This window comes from Pan troglodytes, chromosome 10, assembly GCF_028858775.2.
Source record: "Pan troglodytes isolate AG18354 chromosome 10, NHGRI_mPanTro3-v2.0_pri, whole genome shotgun sequence".
Classification (NCBI taxonomy): Eukaryota; Metazoa; Chordata; class Mammalia; order Primates; family Hominidae; genus Pan; species Pan troglodytes.
The window spans coordinates 15,343,218-15,364,546 of record NC_072408.2 but is presented as its reverse complement, the minus strand read 5'-3'; the positions used below and the strand labels follow the sequence as shown (position 1 = coordinate 15,364,546).

The 21,329-nt window shown below is 41.7% G+C and overlaps 2 protein-coding genes across 19 annotated transcripts in view; one reads left to right on the top strand and one right to left on the bottom strand.

The window, feature by feature from the left end:
* The window catches only part of LOC129136506 (putative glycosyltransferase ALG1L2), a 164,484-nt gene that overhangs the window by 140,424 nt on the left and 2,731 nt on the right, over positions 1-21,329 (bottom strand). For 5 of the 18 annotated variants that reach the window (XR_010147966.1, XR_010147972.1, XR_010147964.1 and 2 more), the window contains exons 2-3: positions 18,132-18,305; positions 3,251-4,537 (exon numbers count right to left, since the gene is read on the bottom strand). The gene's annotated coding sequence lies outside the window, so the exon portion shown is untranslated. The remainder of the gene's footprint in view (positions 1-3,250; positions 4,538-18,131; positions 18,306-21,329) is intronic. The other 13 variants (XR_010147970.1, XR_010147965.1, XR_010147961.1 and 10 more) reach the window with 13 other exon arrangements.
* On the top strand, positions 10,999-12,197 carry LOC750731 (ubiquitin carboxyl-terminal hydrolase 17-like protein 6). The gene is given in 2 exon segments (XM_024353480.3): positions 10,999-12,016; positions 12,019-12,197. Coding segments are annotated over 2 exon segments (1,197 nt in total).

The following is a 21,329-nucleotide window of genomic DNA, read 5'->3' as shown; positions in this document are numbered from 1 at the left end:
GCCATCCCCATCTGATCAGCTGCTGATACACACTGCTGTGAGACTTGAGGACAGATTATATCACTGGATCCATTGCAGACATTCTTGAGCACCAGCCTGGTGTGCAGCAGCCCCACTGGGTAGCTAGACCCAGAGAAGCAGCAGCAGCATATGCAGTAATCAGAATTTCAGGGCCTCCTACTCTGAGGAAAGAGGAAGCACACCACACCAAGGGAGCACCCTGGGGACAAAATAATCTAGATGGCCTTGAGTCCCAGAACATTCCACTTGTGGGAAGTTGTTTGGTGGTTTGTTTGTTTTTGTTTTTTTTCCAGCAGAGGAACATGTGCATGCTAGGCTCAGCGAGGAAAGTCTGTAGCTATATCTCAACAATCAGGCAGACTTGATGCTCAAGAAGAGTCTTGGAGAATGGAGACTTATTTTCCATCTCATACACTACTGCAGACACAATAGTACTGTACTCAGAGCCAGTGTACTGAGGTGAGTGGCCATAAAACCTACTGAGACACCAGCCAGGACAGCTAAAGGAGTACTTGCATTACCACTCCCCCAACCCCAGGCAGCACAGCTTGCAGCTCCAAAAAAGACCACTTCCTTCTGCTAGAGGAGATTAGAGGAAAGAGTAAAAAGGACTTTGTCTTGCATCTTGGAAATCAGTTGAGCCACAGTAGGATAGGGCACTGGTCAGGGTCATGAGGTCCCCATTGTGGATGTAACTAACTTTTTTTTTTAATTTTATAGGCTGATAGGCAGAAGGGACTTGTCTCAAATAAGACTTTGGACTTGGAGTTTTGAGTTATGCTGGAATCAGTTAAGACTTTGGGGGACTGTTGGGAAAGCATGATTGGTTTTGAAATATATATAAAAGACATGAGATTTGGGAGGTGCCAGGAGCAGAATAATATGGCTTGGCTCTGTGTCCCCACCCAAACCTCATCTCAAATTATTATCCCCACACATCGACAGAGGGACCTGTAATCGCCATGTGTCGAAGAAGTTTACTTCATGCTATCCTCATGATAGTGAGTGAATTCTTAGGAGATCTGATGGTTTTAAAAGTAGGAGGTTTTTTTTTCTGTGCACTCACTTCTCTCTCCTGCCACCTTGTGAAAAAAGGTGCCTGCTTCTGTCTTGCCTTCCACCGTGACTGTAAGTTTCCTGAGGCCTCCCCAGCGATGCAGAACTGTGAATTAATTAAACATCTTCCCTTTGTAAATTACCCAGTGTGGGGTAGTGTCTTTACAACAGTGTAAAAATGGACTAATACAGGTTCCCTGAAATATTCTGAGTCCCTTTGGAGGCAATAATCTCTTCATACCAGCATGGTATACTGATGAAGTTCATCCTGATCTCATGGGCTGAGAAAGAATTTATACATACCCTTTATGTGCCAGCAACTCTATGTGCAGGCTTTTGAGCCCCAGAATGGGCTTTCTTGCCCCATCTAGTCTATCTAACATTTTTCTAAGCCAACTCAATATCTCTCATCCACACTGGGATAGGTCCTAAATTGCTGTCTGTTGCCCACCTGAGATAATGAGATGTTGTTAAATCAGGTGTGTGTGACCCAGATACATCTATCTGGAGTGGCAGGAGAGGGTCTATCTGTTCACAAGGGTCTCTGCAACATTTTCTAAGTCAGTTCAGAAGCTTATTGATTCACCTTTGCAGGCAACGTAGCCATAAGAAAGGTCTCCAAAAATTCCTGACCTTCTGGAAATTTTTAAAGTCTCCGCAGTTGTCCAGAGGTGACTGTAGCTGTACAGAAAGTCACTGCCTGGATAACTGGCCTGTTAAAGCAAACGCAAAATACGCTAAGCCCACTAAGGATACCCAGAAGCCATGGTATTCAGGTAATTTTTGTCTTTCTTGCAGGTGGGAGAATACTGAGGATTATGCCCTCCTATAGCCAGTGAAGGTTACTCCAGTGCCTAGATGTACCAGTCAAGAGAGGCCATGGGAGAGCAGATGGCAGAAGGGCAGCCAGGTCCTTTCACTGGGGTTTACTGCTTGTCATGAGCTCTGCTGCTGGGCAGCATGTGTGATTTCTGACTGCTGCCATGTCTTCAAGAAGCCTTGCCCCATCAGCCAGCTGTCCTACCTCCTGAAAGCTGGTGCATGTTTGTTAGCATGGAGATCCAGAACAAGAGTCACTTTAGTATTTATCCATAAGAGTCCCCATGTGTGCACACGCCTACCTGCAGGTTGTTTTTCCTATTTTTCTGAATGTTAATCTTTGCCTTCTGGAACTCAATATTACCCCATGTGGCCAAATACGGGATAATTGTCAGGGAAACTGCTCTTTAGGTCCCAAGTCCACAGGGTTAGTAGTATTATCAATATTAAAATTATTAATTATGGATATCAGTATCATAATAATCATCATCATTCCTGTTAATACTCATCAATATGTTTATTATTACTATCATTAAGATGGTTTATTAATGTTATTATTCAGTAATAAATGTTTAGTTTCTCCATTCACTCAGTCAAACTGGAGACTGACTCCAGATATGACTATGGATATGACTGCATATGACTATGAGGGTTACCCTGCAGATATAGACATGAACAGCTGTCCCAGAGACAGCTCTTGCAGCCACCAATTGCTCTTTCATAGGATGAGTTCCTTACAGGAGAGAAGGGCTGATCTCCATGATGTGGTTTCCTCAGGGTCTCATTAAGGGCTGGTGATACAGGAGCACTGCCTACCCCTCTTCCTCACATGAGAGTGGTACATTCTCTGTTGTCATGGCTGAGATGGCTCCATCTTGAACATATAAATTCCAGGTTGTAGAAGCAAAAAAGCAAAAGATGCATTGGATCTGCATAGGGAACTGCAAGCCATCCAGCAACCTCAGGACACACTCAGAAACAACCACGTGGACCACATCGCCCAAGCTCAGCTGCATGGCTCTCCATTGGGCTAGGATGAGGACCTCTTCCACCAGGCTCAACTGGAGTCCTATCCCTGGTCCCAGGACCACAAGGAGCATCTCTTTTTTTGGAATCACACTGCTCCATTCGAAGGACAGCCCTCAGTTCTCTGTCTTCAAAAGAGGCTGCAAATGGTGCTGATTGGGAGGGAGCCGCCAGCAGCATCACCCTCAACAACTTTAAAATAAAAATGTCTCCCAGAGTGGGATATTATGCTGACCCTACCTAAAAGCACATTCCCTAGACGTTGCTTGTTGCCTGGAGTTTGAACAGCATTGTCCAAACTTTGCCATTGAAGAACAAGGAAACTTACCTGGGGTAGTTGCAGGTGTAGGCCTAAATCCAGGTGTGAAGATCCTTGAACTGGGGGTGTTTCTGTACCTGTAGAGATTGCAGACTGGGAAAGGTAAGGCTCTGGTCCTGCAAGACTCTCTAGAGGTTAAGAATGTGATCTGCAGAAAGACATGAACTAGCACAGGCAACTGTAGAACATCTGCCCCCAAGAATCATAAATGCCTTTTCACTCATCCTGCAGAATGTATTCTCTACTTTAATGATTGTGTGGGATGTGACTTTAATTTCTAGGCATGGGGATTGATCTTAAGAAAAAGCAGGGAAAGTGACTTACCTGTCCTGGGACTCTGCTCCACTTGCCAACATTTGAGTGGATTAATTTGTGTGGTAGTCAAGCTACAGGAAATAAAGGGACCAGTCAGTCTTCCACACAATGACACAGAGGCCAATTATCACAAGTCCAAATCTCCATTTGTCATCCAGCTCACATTCCCGCTGTGGCACAAGGTCACATGCACTCGTGTCCAACTCCAAATAGTAGCTTCACATAGTATGTCAGCACTCTCCCACCCATCACTTCTTCTAGAAGGTCTTCCTCTGGATTGGAAATGGCCCGTGATAAAAGATAATGACCACACGAAGCAGTTGTATTTTTAGGATCTGATCTACATGAGAAGGTAGGACATCTAATTTGGTCTGAGGACTTTACCTATGCTAACATTTCAGGTAACTGACCCCTGTGTCTATAGATTTACAACGGGAATGGAGTGAGAGATTATGAAAACTGTTTTCTTTCCTAGTGAGTATGAGGTGGAACCCTTACATCATGCTCTCAGTTGCCTGTTCTCCATACAGAGCCATCTCCCATTTAGAGAGAAGACATGGATTGTCAGTGGGAGCAAGCCTGAGATATGCCCACTGGCAGCTACCAGAAACCCCTGAAACCTGGCCACATCATGAAGTTTCAACTGTGGGTCTCATGCCTCTCTTGGTATCTTGAATTCAGAACATTTAATGTCATGGCAGACCAGGGAACCTCCTCTGCTCTAGTTTGGCTCTCTATCGCACATTCACACACACACACACACACACACACACACACACAAAGTCACACATACTCACACATCAACCTACTGGCAAACCAAGGTAGAAACACACACACACACATACCTGCTCAATCCAGGCCAATATCCCTGATGAACATCAATGCAAAAATTCTTAATAGAATACTAGCAAACAGAATCCAGCAGCACATCAAAAAGCTTATCCACCACAATCAAGTCGGCTGCATCTTTGGGATGAAAGGCTGGTTCAACATACACAAATGAATAAATGTAATTGATCACATAAACAGAACCAAAGACAAAAACCAGACAATTATTTCAATAGATGCAAAAATGCCTTTGATAAAATTCAGCATCCCTTCATGTTACAACTCTCAATAAACTAGGTACCGATGGAACATATTGCAAAATAATAAGAGCTATTTATAACAAACCCACAGCCAACATCATATTGAATAGGCAAAAGCTGGAAGCATTCCCTTTGAAAACTGGTACAAGACAAGGATGTCCTCTGTAACCACTTCTATTCAACATAGTATTGGAAGTTCTCACCAGGGCTATCAGGCGAGAGAAAGAAATAAAGGGTATTCAAATAGGAAGAGAGAAAGTGAAGTTGTCTCTGTTTGCAGATGACATGACTTTATATTTAGAAAACTCCATCATATCAATTCAAAAACTTCTTGAACTGATAAGCAACTTCATCAAGGTCTCAAGATATTAAATCATTGTGCAAAAATCACAAGCATTCCTTCACATCAACAATAGTCAAGCAGAGAGCCAAATCAAGAATGAACTCCCATTCACAATTGCTACAAAGAGAATAAAATACCTGGGGATACAGCTAGGAGTACAAGGGATGTGAATGACCTCTTCAAGGACAACTGCAAACCACTGCTCAAGGAAATAAGAGAGGACACAAACGAATGGAAAAACATTCCATCCTCATGAATAGGAAGAATCAATATTGTGAAAATGGCCATACTGCCCAAACTAATTTATAGATTCAATGCTATACCCATCAAGCTACCATTGACATTTTTCACAGAATTAGAAAGAACTATTTTAAATTTCATATGAAATCAAAGAATACCCCGTATAGCCAAGACAATTGTAAGTAAAAATAACAAAGCTGGAGGCATTACGCTACCTAACTTCAAACCATACTAGAAGGCTACAGTAACCAAAATAGCATGCTACTGCTGCCAAAACAGACATATAGACCAATGGAGCAGAACAAAGACCTCAGAAATAACACCACACATCTACGACCATCTGATCTTTGACAAACCTGACAAAAACAGGCAAGGGAGAAAGGATCTCCTGTTCAGTAAATGCTGCTGGGAAAACTGGCTTGCCATAGGCAGAAAACCAAAACTGGACCCCTTCCTTACACCTTATACAAAAATTAACTCAAGATGGATTAAAGACTTAAATGTGAAATCCAAAACCATAAAAACCCTAGAAGAAAACTTAAGCAATACCATTCAGGACATAGGCATGGGCAAAGACTTCATGACAAAAATGCCAAAAGCAATTGCAACAAAAGCCAAAATTGACAAATTGGATCTAATTAAACTAAAGACCTTCTGCACAGCAAAGAAACTATCATCAGCATGAAAAAGCAACCTACAGAATGGGAGAAAATTGTTGCAATCTGCCCATCTGACAAAGGTCTAATAACCAAAGTTGACAAGGAACTTAAACATATTTACAAGCAAAAAAACAAACAACCCCTTCAAAAGTGAGCAAAAGATATGAACAGAAACTTATCAAAAGAAGACATTTATGCAACCAACAAATATATTTTTAAAAAGCTCAACAACACTGATCATCAGAGAAATGAAAATCAAAACTACAGTGAGATACCATCTCACACCCGTCAGAATGGTGATTATTAAAAAATTAATAAGACACAATAGATGCTGGTGAGGCTGAGAAGAAAGAGGAACGCTTTTACACTGTTGGTGAAACTGTAAATTAGTTCAACCATTGTGGAAGACAGTATGGCGATTCCTCAAGGATCTAGAACCAGAAATACCATTTGACCCAGCAATCCCATTACTGGCTATGTACCCAAAGGAATATAAATCATTCCACTATAAAGACACATGCACACGTATGTTTATTGCAGCACTATATACAATAGGAAAGACATGAAACCAACCCAAATGCCCTTTAGTGCTAGACTGGATAAAGAAAATGTGGTACATATACACCAAAAAATACTATGCAGTCATAAAAAGGAATGAGATCATGTCTTTTGCAGGCACATGGATGAAGCTGGAAGCCATCATACTGAGCAAACTAACACAGGAACAAAAAAAAAAAAACAAATACCGCATGTTCTCACTAATAAGTGAAAGTTGAACATTGAGGAAAGAAGGACACAGTGAGAGGAACGACACACAACACGGCCCGTTGGGGGCTGGGGGTGAGGGAAGGAATCTTACAGGATAAGTCAATAGGTGCAACGAACCACCATAGCAAAGGATACCTATATAACAAAGCTGCTCGTTCTGTGCATGTATCCTGTATTTTTTAAATTTAAAAAGAGGAAATACATACATACATGCATACATACATACATACGTATGTACATACTTTTGAAAAACGTCTATAGAGCTTGGATCTTCATTCCTGGTAAGCAAAGGAACCTGGAGAAACACCAGAATTCTGTCCCTCTGAGAATGTGGGACAGGTTTACCTTCATCAGCATAAAATTTTGGAACAAATGTGGTAACTGCAGGTTCTCCCCACAATGAGTAACTGAAAATTGAGGCAGTATTTCAGATCCTAAAAAACTGATGAAGTAATTCGCCACACATTTGGGTTGTTTTTGCCTTTTCCTACCATGAAGAGTGCTAGTAGGAAGAATGGTGTACAAGTATCTGTTTGATTCCCTGCTTTTAGAATCCTTTGCTTGTTTGTGTGTTTGTCTGTTCCTTCTTGAGACAGGATGTCACTCCAGTCAGCCAGGTTTTCCAGTGTGTAATTTTTGTTGTTTCCTTTTGTCAAGTTTTAGAAGTTGTTATTTTATTTCTATTGAATTTTAAGGCATTTTTAGATATGTATTGAAACATTATCTCACATGCCGTGTGTTACATTGCAATTATTTTCATCGTTCCTTTAAGAAACAAAAGGTGTTAGCTTAGATATCTTCCAATTTGTGAAGCTTTTCTGATTTTGACTTTTTTAAAAATGCTGTCATATACGAGAAACCCTTGGATTAAAAATGCCATGAATATTTCTCTTTTCTTGCAGTCATAACTTCGGTGTATGTCATCAATTAGTCTCTGGGTTATAGCATATTTTCTTGAAAGTGTTTCACAATCTATTTTGGGCATTGAGAATTTCATCAAACTTAAGTGAATGTTTCTACATTCACTATTGAAGGGAACAGTCCCATTTGATGCTTTATTGTTTGCATATCTTGCTTCCACAAGACCATTTCACGCAAAGACTTGTCTTCTCTCCAATGCCAGATCATTACAACATGATATGGAATCAACTGGCTAAAAATGGGAAGGTTATCTCTGGAATGTCTATTTGACTTCATTGATCTCTCCATCTTAATTAAGACAAAGAATATGCTGTGTTAATTACACAACATTGCTGCAAATTCTCAAGTCAGAAAGTGTAGTTATAACTTCTTGTCATTTAGTCACTGAAAGAATGATCTTATCCCACAGATGCACATGCTTGGAAGTACTTCTCAATGTATACACACACATCCAGAAACAAACACACAAATACACACATACACACAAACTGTTTAAAATGTACACAATTGTTAGCTAGCATTGTTTTACATGAAATACGGCAAATGTTTAGCCACTATCCTAACCTGGTTCCACTACTATCATATTTGCCCATAATACTGACAAGTAAATCTGCTTCAACTCTTCCATAATCACAATGTAAGCTGTGCCCATTAAATTCTCTGAGGAATGCAAGAGGATACAACCTAAGACAAAAAACTTAATTGGATCCTGATATTTCATTAGTAAAAAGGGTAATTGATGGATAAATGTAATGGTCTCGGTGGGTGGACAGTAGTTATATAAGGGCTGATGCAGCAAGATACTTAATTATTTAAAGGTGTTTGAAACAAATTGAAACACAAGAGTGGGTGTATTCAACTAAAATAAAATCAGAAAGTCCTGAAATAAATCTCATTTTGGGTGTAAAAAAATGGCATTAGAGGAGATTCTGGGTCAATCATACAGCTGCGAAAGCTGCATCTTGGAAGCAGGATCCCTGTAATGCAACGAGACTTGTTTATCAGTGGTGGTCTTTCAGTGGAAAAGATTTTGAAGAATGGCCCCTTCCTTTTGTGTATTTGACGATTAGATTTCATGCCAAATCTCGGGTTTTAAACTCTATTTAAACGTTAACAGAATTAATTAAAATGCCGAAAAACCAAGAGATTCTTTGATTTGGAATCATTATATATTCATTTCTTGTTAGGTACAGTTATCAAAGATGACATACCGGAGAGAAACAATTGTGGAGAATGGCCTCTTACTTTTGTATATTTGCTGATTAGATTTCATAGTCCATTTCTCATTAGGTACAGAGATCAAAGTTGACCAACCCAAGAGTAGAGATGTCCAGGACAGAACTCAGGGCTCCGTAGAATCACAGAATCTTGGGTGCAACATTGCTCAAGAACAAAAATGTGCTTATTCAGAGGGTTTCTGTGTGACATGTGTGTGAATTACAGTGCAATGAGCATGACACGCAGGCAGGATATCAATTTGGCTCACCTCAAAAGCAGTTATGAGCATTAAAGGACACCAATGGCTAGGTACCAGTTAAAGAGATAAGACCCTCCAACACCCTGGGTGAAGTCACGGCATCTGGATTGTTCATGCTTCTGGGGATCATTCTCCTGAAAATGGTGGCTCCTTTCTCCCTGTGGAGCATCTTTCTAAGCAGTGCTCCTTTCTTCCCCCAGGACACTTTACATCAAGCACAGAAAGCCTTCTGATGGAGCACACTTAGCCCATGAAAAGACAAAGGAAAGAAATGGGGCCAAAGGTCACAGTCCTCTCATTCCATCATCCTCCTTAAAATCATCCTAATTTCATGGGCCCTGAAGCCAGGGCTGTTTCTTTACACCTAGAGGCCTTGGCACCAGGCCTCAATTCTGCCTTGTTCTTTACAGTCTAAGATATTTTGGGAAAATCCCTAGAGCCAGGATCTTCATTCCTGGTAAGCCAGAGAGCCTGAAGACACACCCAAATTCTGTCCCTCTTAGTTCAGGGAACATGTCCACTTTCCTCAGCATTAAAATTTTTGCACCAAATGTGTAGCTGCAATTCCACCATACAATGCATAACTGGAAATGCAGGCAACATCTCAGATCATGAACAATCGATGCGAGAATCCAGGAAATACACGGGTTATTTTTGCCTTTTCCCACTGAAACAAGGACCAGTATTAACAATGTTATGCTATCCTCTGTTTCACTCCCTGTTTTTAAATGTCTCCGATGTTTTCTTCTTGAGACAGGGCCTCACTCCCATCACCCGGGCTTTTCTACGGTATAATTTTCTTTGTTTGCTTTTGTCAAAATTAGAACTTTCTATGTCATCTCTACGAAATGTTGATCCATTATCACATACGTATGGAAATAGTATCACCCATGCTGTGAGATACGTTGTTTTATTTTCATCAATTCTTTAATAAACAAAAGGTTATAGTTGGGATACCTTCTGATTTCTCAAGTTTTTTGTTTCATGTTTTCTTAAACTGCCGTCGCACGTCTGAAACCACTCACTATACAATGTCATGACCATCTCTCTTTTCTGGCACACATAAATTTGGGGAATGTCATCAATTAGTCTCTCGGTGATTGCATGATTTCCCCAAAGTCTTTCACAGTCTACTTTGTGCACTGAGTATCTCTTCAAACTTCAGTGCATGGTTCTACCATTTGATGCTTTATTATTTGGCAATCTAGCTTCCACAAGAGCATTTCATGCAAAGACTTGTCTTGTTCTCCACTGGCAGGTAATTTCACTCGGATAGAGAATCAATCGGCTGAACGTGGAAAGGTTATTGCTGGAAGGTCTGTTTGATTTCAGGGATCTCTCCTTTCTTATTATGGAAAAAACTACGCTGTGCTAATTACTTTACTTCATTGACTATTCTCAGGTCAGAAAGCGCACTTCCAACTTCTTGTCCTTCCATGGCTGAGAAGATGATGGTAGCTGCCAAAAGCACATACTTGGAAGTACATCCCAGCACACAAACACACACAAACACACACACACACACACACACACACACACACGGTTTAATAGGTAAAGATTTCTTCCCTGACATTGTTTTACCTAAAATAAGGCAACTGTGTGGCCACTGTCCCAACCCGGTTACACTCATATTATATGTGCCTATCAGCCTGAGGAGTAATTTGGTTCAGGCGTTCTAGAAGTCATGATGTGGGCTGTGTCTGTTGAATTCCCAGCGATGCAAGGGGACACACCCTGTGACTCATTCCTTAATTGAGTGGTGATATTTGATTGGTTTATCGCGCACCTGATGGGTGGGTGGGATGTTCCCGGTTGGTGGGGGTGAGTTATATAAGGGCTGATGCGGCCGGAGAGCTTGTCATTTGAAGACTCTCTCTTAAGGGATAGCGTCTTTCTGCAACCTGCGGTCCCAGCAGAAAAACCTTGTGATCCTTGTTCCAGGCAACATGGTGGACGACTCAATCTACTTGGGAGGTGAGTGGCAGTTCAACCACTTTTCAAAACTCACATCTTTTCGGCCAGATGCAGCTTTTGCTGAAATCCAGCGGACTTCTCTCCCTGAGAAGTCACCACTCTCATCTGAGACCTGCGTCGACCTCTGTGATGATTTGGCTCCTGTGGCAAGACAGCTTGCTCCCAAGGAGAAGCTTCCTCTGAGTAGCAGGAGACCTGCTGTGATGGGGGCTGGGCTCCAGAATATGGGAAATACCTGCTACGTGAACGCTTCCCTGTAGTGCCTGACATACACACCGCCCCTTTCCAACTACATGCTGTCCCGGGAGCACTCTCAAACGTGTCATCGTCACAAGTGCTGCATGCTCTGTTCCATGAAAGCTCACATAACACGGGCCCTCCACTGTCCTGGCCATGTCATCCAGCCCTCACAGGCATTGGCTGCTGGCTTCCATAGAGGCAAGCAGGAAGATGACCATGAATTTCTCATGTTCACTGTGGATGCCATGAAAAAGGCATGCCTTCCCGGGCACAAGCAGGTAGATCATCACTCTAAGGACACCACCCTCATCCACCAAATATTTGGAGGGTACTGGAGATCTCAAATCAAGTGTCTCCACTGCCACGGGATTTCAGACACCTTTGACCCTTACCTGGACATCGCCCTGGATATTCAGGCAGCTCAGAGTGTCAAGCAAGCTTTGGAACAGTTGGTGAAGCCCGAAGAACTCAATGGAGAGAATGCCTATCATTGTGGTCTTTGACTCCAGAAGGCGCCTGCCTCCAAGACGTTAACTTTACACACTTCTGCCAAGGTCCTCATCCTTGTATTGAAGAGATTCTCCGATGTCACAGGCAACAAACTTGCCAAGAATGTGCAATATCCTGAGTGCCTTGACATGCATCCATACATGTCTCAGCAGAACACAGGACCTCTTGTCTATGTCCTCTATGCTGTGCTGGTCCACGCTGGGTGGAGTTGTCACAACGGACATTACTTCTCTTATGTCAAACTCAAGAAGGCCAGTGGTATAAAATGGATGCTGCCAAGGTCACTGCCTCTGGCATCACTTCTCCCCTGAGTCAAAAGGCCTATGTCCTCTTTTACATCCAGAAGAATGAATTTGGAAGACCCAGTTACAGTGTGTCCATAGGCAGGGAACCAAGAGCTTTTTGCGCTGAAGACAAGTGAATTGTATGTGAAATAAAATGTCATGAATAAATCTTGCAGCGGAGTATTTATTTGTCTCACTTTGTAATCAGTGAATGAGCTTTAACCAATATCAATGCCTAGTGCCTACCCCCCAGAGATAAGAACTTCCAGTCTCTTATGTGTAACCGTGGCATCTGGATTGCTCATGATTCTGAAGATAATTCTCCTGTCCCCCAACGTTTCAGAATCACTTCAGGCAGTGGAAACAGATAACACATCAGTCCCTTTCTCTCTCTTTTCTCTTCTCTCAGGAAAACTCTCACTGAGACAAAGGAAAATCCTATGGTTTACTGGGGAGGAGGAATTTTCTCAGGAGTGAAAATGGTCGCTCCTTCCTCCCTGTCAAGTCTCTTCCTCAGGATTGCCCCTTTGTCTCTTCAGGACTCTGCTTATCAGGCCTGAGATGCCCCCTGGTTTCGCATACCTGGCATGTGAAGAAATAGGGGGAAGGAATGGTTCCAAAGACCATACTATGCTCACTCCACCATCACCTCTGACACTATGCTGACTTCATGAGCCCTGGGTCAGAAGCTGTTTTTTTACACCTCTAGGCCTTGCCTCATGGCCTAAAGACGTCCCCATGTCTTACATCTTATAAATTTTGTCAAAACCCTCAGAGCCCAAATCTTCATTCCTCATAGGCCAAAGGGAGATACACCAGAATTCTGTCCCTCTGAGACTGCAGGACATCTCAGCTTCCATCAACATGAAATTTTGCGCCAAATATAGTTACTGCAGTTCCACCTCACAATGAGTAACTGGAAGTTCAGACAACATCTCAGACTCTATACAGTTTCTGGCCAAGCTCATTTGGTTTGACAATGCTTTTACTCTATAAATCAGCTGTGAGAACGCTTAGGATTCATATTATTTAGTCTTTTAATCAGTCTGTTATTATTTTCAATGTATTTACTAGACTTTAGTTTAATATTTCTAATAAACTTTGATGCAAAAATTCTCGATATAATAGTGGCAAACCAAATCCAGCAACATATCAAAAAGCTTATCCACCAAGATCAAGTCAGCTTCATCCCTTTGGTGCAAGGCTGCTTCAACATACACAAATCAATAAATGTAATTCACCATGTAAACAGAACTAAAGACAAAAACCCCGTAATTATTCCAGTAGACTCAGAAAAGATCTTTGATAAAATTCAACATTCCTTTATGTTAAAAACCTCATGAAACTAGGTATTGATGGAACATATCTCAAAATAATAAGAGCCATTTATGACAAACCCACAGCCAATATCATATTGAATATTCAAAAGCTGGAAGCATTCCGTTTGAAATTCGGCACAAGGCAAGGATGCCCTCTCTCACCACTCCTACTCAATATAGTACTGGAAGTTCTGGCCAAGGCAATCAGGCAAGAGAAAGAAATAAAGCATATTCAAATAGTAAAAGAGGAAGTTGAACTGTCTTTGTTTGCAGATGACATGATCCTATATCTATAAAATCCCATCATCTCAGCCCAAAAGATTCTTAAGCTTATAAGCAACTTCAGTAAAGTCTCAAGATACAAAATCAGTGTGCAAAAATCACAAGCATTCTTATACAGCAACAATAGACAAGAAGAGAGCCAAATCACAAATGAGTTCCCATTTACAATTGCTGCAAAGAGTATAAAATAGCTAGGAATACAGCTAAGGCAAGTGAAGGACCTCTTCAAGGAGAACTGCAAACCACTACTCAAGGAAATAAGAGAGGACGCAAACAAATGGAAAAACATTCCATGCTCATGGGTAAGAAGAATCAATATCATGAAAATGCCATACTTCCCAAAGTAATTCATAGATTCAATGTTATTCCCATAAACTACCATGGACATTCTTTACAAAATTAGAAAAAACTACTTCAAAATTCATGTGGAATGAAAAAAGAGCACATATACCCAGGACAATCCTAAGCTAAAATAACAAAGTTAGAGGCATCATGCTACCTGACTTCAAACTATATTACAAGGCTATAGTAACCCAACAGCATGGTAGTGGTACAAAACAGACACATAGACCAATGGAATGGAATAGATATATCAGAAATAAGATTGCACATCTACAACCATTTTATTTTTGATGAAAACAAGCAATGGGGAAAGGATTCCCTATTTAATAATAAATAGTGCTTGAAAAACTGGCTAGACATATGCAGAAAACTGAAACTGTACCCCTTCCTTATACCTTATACAAAAATGAACTGAAAATGGATTAAAGACTTAAATGTAAAACCGAAAACTGTAAAAAATCCAACCCCATATAAAAGTGGGCAAAAGCTGGGTACAGTGGCTCATGCCTGTAATCCCAGCAGTTTGGGAGGGTGACGTGGGCAGATAACTTGAGGCCAGGAGTTCAAGATCAGCCTGGCCATGCTGGTGAAACCACGTCTCTACTGAAAATACAATAAATTAGCCGGATGTAGTGGTGCAGGCCTGTAATCCCAACTACTCAGGAGCCTGAGAGAGAAAAATCACCTGAATCTGGGAGGCAGAGGTTGCAGTGACCCGAGATTGTGCCACTGAACTCCACCCTGAGTGACAGAGAAAGACTCTGTCTTAAAAAATAAAAATTTAAAAATTTCAAAAGTGGGCAAAGGACATGAACAGACACTTCTCAAAAGAAGACATTTATGCAGCCAACAAACATGAAAAAAAAGCCCAACATTACTGATCATTAGAGAAATACAAATCAAAACCACAGTGAGATACCATCTCATGCCAGTCAGAATGGTGATTATTAAAAAGTCAAAAAACAACAGATGCTGGTGAGACTGTGGGGAAATAGGAACACTTTTACACTGTTGGTGTGAATGTAAGTTAGTTGAACCACTGTGGAAGACTGTGGTGATTTTTCAAAGATCTAGAATCAGAAATACCATTTGACCCAGCAATCCCATTACTGGGTATATACCCAAAGGAATATAAATTCTTGTATTATAAAGATACATGCATGTGTATGTTCATTGCAGCACTATTCACAATAGCAAAGACATAGAATCAACCCAAATGCCCATCAATGATAGACTGGATACAGAAACTGTGATACATATACACCATGGAATACTATGCAGCCATAAAAAGGAATGAGATCATGTCCTTTGCAGGGACATGGATGAAGCTGGAAGTCATTATTCTCAGCAAACTAATGCAGGAACAGAAAACCAAACACACATGTTCTCACTTACAAGTGGGAGATGAACAATGAGAGAACATAGACACAGGGAACGGAACAACACACACTGGAGTCTGTCTTGGGGTGAGTGGGGAGGGAGTGCATCAGGATAAATAGCTAATGCATGTGGGCTGAATACCTAGGTGATGGGTTGATAGGTACAGCAAACCACCATGGCACACATTTACCTATGTAACAAACCTGCACATCCTGCACATGTATCCCAGAACTTAAAATGAAATAAAATAAAGTTTTAAAAAACTTTATTTTTTCTAACCTTCCAAAATGCAGGGATTACAGGTGTGAGCTACCATGCCTGGCCCTGTTTTAACATATCTGAACAAGATTTAAGACATCAGTTTGAAAAGAGACCCTCTATGGCAGCAACATGAATTCTGTCAAACCTGAAGCAAGAACAAACATCAAATTTACGGTGAAGCTGGGGTACAAAAAATGGTGAAATAAATTATTCTTTATGAAAAGTCTATGGGAAAAATGACCTGAAGAATCAGTCATTTACAAATGGATACCTTATTCTAAGAAGAGATAATACAATGTTGAAGATGAAGTCAACAGAGGAGGGACATCCATACCAATTTTTGAGAAAAAAAAATCGTTTCTATGCCCTAATTGAGGAGGATTGACAATTAACAAGAGATATTATAGCCAACACCACAGACATCTCAATTGGTTCAGCTTACACAATACTGACTATAATGTGAAAGTTGAGAAACTTTACATTTGATGAGTCCCAAATACCCTTGTGCCTAGATCAGCAGTGGACAAAAGCAGAGCTATTAGTGACTATTTTGAGCAAGCGGAATCAAGATCCTGAAGCATTATTTTGAAGAATTATAACAGGGAGTGAAACTGGCTTTATCAATAAGATCCTGAAGACAAAGCACAATTCGAGCAATGGCTACCAAGAGGTAGAAGTGGTCCAGTCAAAGCAAAAGCAAACTTCTCAAAAGCAAAAGCCATGGAGGTTTTGGGGATGCTCAAGGCATTTTGCTGGTTGACTTTCTGTAAGATCAAAGCACCGTAACATCTGCTTACTAGGAGAGTTCTTAGAGAAAATTAGCAAATACTTTTGCAGAAAAGCGCCCTGTAAAGCTTCACTAGAGAGTCCCTCTGCACCACAACAACACTTCTGCTCCTTCCTCTCATCAAACATGGGTAATTTTGCAAGAGTTTTCATGGGAAGTTATTAGGCATCAACATTACAGTCCTGATTTGGTTTCTTCTGACCTTTTTTTCCCTAATCTTAAAATAACTGTAAAGGGCACCCATTTTTCTTTAGTTACTAATAGAAGACTGCATTGACACGGTTAAATTCCCGTTACCCTCAGTTCTTTAGCAATGGACTGAATGGCTGGGATCATCCCTTAATGGAGTGTCTGGACCTCAGTAGAGCTTATATTGAGAAATAAAGTTTATATTTATATTTTTATTGTTAATTCCATTTTTCACTGACATTTTTAAATCCCTTCACAATTCACATTTGTCTCAAAGGTATTTAAATTTAGAAATCATATCAAGTGTGAAATAAAATTATATAGAGAGAGGGAGAACAGAACCTATAAATATGCATGTTTGTGTACATACATCCATATACATACATATGTGTGTGCATGCAGTAATTTTATTCTCCTAAAGCAATGCCTCTGCCTTCCACCCTCACTGCACATGTCCTAGTCCTGTGATGTCCCTGGAACTGAGCACCTGATTTCCTTCTCTGCCTCCCACATGAACAGGGAATAGAAATGGAAACCACGCTCTGTGGTTGCTGTTGTGAAAATCCATGTTCCCCACAGGCTGAGTTTGGCATCTTACATTCTAGTTCCCATTGTAAAAAAGCAAGCAACAAACAAAAACTACAAAAGAAAAAATGAAATAGTTGAAAGTCTAGAGCCACAGAGGTTCCGGATCCACCCACCGCCCACGGTGACCTCCACAGCCCTCCAGGCCTGAGGGCAGTTATGCCTGAACAGCCTGCCTCTTCACCATCCACGCAGGAAAGTGACTTTAAACTTCAATAGCTATTACTCTGTTCCACAAGGAACCAGGTCAACATTCAAAGTCAGTGGTCTGACAACTCTAAGCTTTGGCCGGAAAGTATTGGAAACATTTAATGTGCAGTGGATGAAGCAGCCCGGCCCCACTGCACACAACACACTCACAGGGACTCAAAGGAAGAGACTCAGGATCCGCTGGGTGGAAGTGAGGACAGACCCAGAAACACAGGGGGTGGGAGGGGGTCAAACCAGGAAGGCTCAGGACCTGACCTCCTCCTAGGCCCTGCCCCTCTAGAACTCGCAGTTTTTTCTGACCCAGAAGCGGATTTCACTGATGGAAAAGATGTTCAGTATTTCTGGTCCAGCCCAGTAAGCTGCTCCCCTTGCCCAGCCTTCCACACCCCTGCAGACGTCACAATCCCTGCACCCACTAACCTGACAAGGGAGCTATGCATCACCTGGAGACAGTCCTAGGCCTGCACTCCTGTGATGGGGTCCAGGGTCTGCATCCATTTCTGGTTAAAATTGCTGTAAGGCTGGTCGCTGTCTTGGCCTTCCCTGCTTCCTCTCTGTTCACTTCTCCCCTCCTCACCCCATGTGAAGTTTTTACTCAGGAGATGGATTCTCACCCCTCTTGGAACATCAAGGACAGTGCCAGGACACCGCACCATCCCCTTGACCCTGGGATTCTGTAGACCTCAGTCTTCTCCTGAGGTCCCCTCCCTCCCTACCTCATTTTTTCCATACTTCTGGGGCCTGGGCCTGCTACACCTCAGGCTTCCTCTTCACAGTCACAGAGTGAGGGAGCCCCCTTCATGCTTGGGCTCTGGCCACAGCTCACCTGCTGCAAGACACTCAGCAGCTTTCAGTAGTTCATCCAGACATCCAGCTGGAAGTGGGATTTCCTGGAAGGAAAGCAGGAACCCAGAATTACACTGAATTCTAACACCAGGGCCCAGATTCCCCTTCTGCATGGGACACTAAGCTGCAAACACTACATAGGCACTTAATGCTCAGCTGTCCTTCTAACATCTGGTCCAATTGTGTCCCTCCTCCTTGGAATATCTCAGAAAATGTATCTCCACCTAGAGTTGTTTGAAAGCATCATCCTATGTGATTCCAGACCATCAGGGGGTGCAATGGGTCCTCACCAGTATTTCCACTCTGCTTGGAAGACTTAGAAAATCCTGAGGCTGCTCAGAGGGTCAGATTCCCATCTCTGTGTTTCAGTAAAACTTCAGTCTTCCCCGGACAAGTGAGGAGACAGAAAATGTCTAGTCCCTGGCACATCTTTTGCAAGCAATGGCGGCTCCCAGGAATCAAAATTATCAACGAATATATTTTTGAGACTCTGGTCAAAAGAAGAGTCATCCTGCAATTTCAGGTAGGATGGAGTGGTTCTGTGGCTCCTGAGGTGATTTTGAAAAGATCTTGACTCTCAGAAGGACCAAGGAGGACATTTCTGGCATTTCCAGACCAGGAAGAGTGACTGATGGACCTCCAGTGTTACTTGGAAAACTTTTTGTTGGACAGCTTTGTAATAAGAGCATCTTGCTTTGGCTTTCAGGCCTTCACATAGGTTGTTTAGATCATGGAAGTGTTTCTGCATTTCTGCATAGGGTCAGGATGCCTTCTCAAGTCGTCCCTGCAATTATGAGACAGTTGCTTTCTCCAGAGGTCACTTAGAATAATACAAGAGGCTTCACCCTCAAAGGGACACCAGACAATATAGCCACAGTTCAGCCAAGATTATCTGTATTTACATACCTGTAAAGTAACAGTCCTAGTTATCTCCATTAACTTGGACATCTTTCATGAATAGAGAAACTCTAGTGATTGTTATCTAACAGCTGCCACAAAAATTAACCAATAAAAAGAAATGATAAATGAAAAATAATTAATAATCATGATAATGAACGCAATGACCTAAATAGTATGAATTTTAATACTGGTGACAATATGAACATAAGGATACAAGAATTAATGTGGAGCTTCCCCTAAATATATGAAGACTTCACAAATTGGGTCCTCCTTGTGTAATTTGGAGTCAGAGTCAAAGAATTTCTCTATGAAATGTGTTCCATGATGGCAAACATCAAAAACAGGAGATGAAAGAAAAGTAAGCCGCAGGAGACCATGGGCTAATATGAACATTTGTGTGCAAAACTCTCTCATCAAGAACTACCAGCCAGAGGTGAAGGGACTGTGATTTGTGTCCTGCCCACCACTGGGTACACAAAAGCTTTCAGTAGTGCAACCAGATGGCTGGTTTGGCCTGGCTCCCTGCAAGGAAGACACGTCTCTGATCCCCACCAGCCCATCAGTCCTGGAACTCAGAATCCTACATGCAGTAAACATGAAGCTCCAACTCCATAGCTGACTTTACCTCCTTACTGTCCTTCTGCCATTTGGTGTTGCAGGTGCTTTCCAGATCTGGACTTCTTGGCTCCCCTACCTTTACCAAGTGAACTCAGGATGTATCATTCTCAGTCTTCTCCTGCCAGTCCAAAGTGAAACTCACCAATACAGGCATACCCTGGATGGGCTTCCTTGGAATATTTAGAAAACAATGAGCTTGCTCGGGTGTGGTGTGAGCTCTAGGAGTAGAGTTACAGTCTCCCATGGAAACCTGAGAGGATTTAGAATATTCCCAAAGGCCTAAGCACTCCAATCTGTCCTGGAAACATCAGGAATGATATACTCGGTCTTCCTGAGGCTCCAAAATTTTTCTAAATAAACTCAGAGGCTACAGAACCATTTTTCTCTTGGGAACTGAAGTGGAGTTATTTGCCTTCTGCCAGCATCTCACTTTTTTTTTCTCTAAGTTAGCTTTTGAGCCCAGAAGTAGATATTCCTTGTATTTGATTTACACAGGGAGCTTCCTAGAATGCCCGTGCCTCTGGATATTTTCTGCATTCACTCAGGTATTGACAAAATGCTGCAGTTCTACTGAAAATCTCTGAAATGACCATTTGATCACCTGAGTAACTTTAGAATGTGTCTTCTATGGAAGCCCTGGAGCCTCCCTTCTGGTATTTCATACATTGCTGGTACCAAGTACCCAGGGTGAAACCCTCCATCAGACATTGTTGGCATTTCCAGTATGGAGATGACACTAACGTGATGGGGCTCAAGAATCAGATGGTAGAAGACCAGCTGGGAGGTGAAGTCTCAGTAGGCTAGGGGCTTAATGTTCGATGCACACCAGACTTCTGAGACTCAGGAGGCAGGTGTGGATCTGTCTGCCCAGTGCCTCTCATCTACAGCCTGGACCAGCTATTTCTTGGGGTGAACTACTGAAGGCTTTTGTACGACCTGTGTCAGGCAAGACTCTGGCCAGACCCTTTGCCATAGTCCATTTGTAATGTATTTCCACATGGCACAGGTATCTCCACTTTTGCCCATGCTCTCATGTGGCTCAGAATTATTCTCCCTACTGCCACTCTTCTTTGCCATCATAGAATATATTTCAAGATGTAGCCCTAAGCTTCTCCATCTAATCAATAACATGAGGGCTCGTATGGGAATATTGCCACAGGCTTACAGGAGTATGTTCTTAAATATCTGCTTTTTTATTACTCTCTTCATTAAATTGACATTTATATCATCACCATTATGATTGTTATTAATGTTATTATTATATTGGTACAGTTCTTTATCATGGATATATTTGTGGTAGTTTTTATGCAATGTTGAATAATTTTTTTATGTTCCTGAAGACTGTTGAATTTGCTGAAGATGATTAAAAGACAACCTTAAAACATAAATACCACAGCAACCCCAGGACTCCTACTGTACTGCCTGGTGTCCTGTAGAAGAATTGGCTTCCTGAATTATTCTTTTATTCATACCAGCATAGGAGACTGATGAAGTGCACCCTCATCTTGCCATGGGCTCAGAAAGAATTCATACATATGCTTTATGTGATA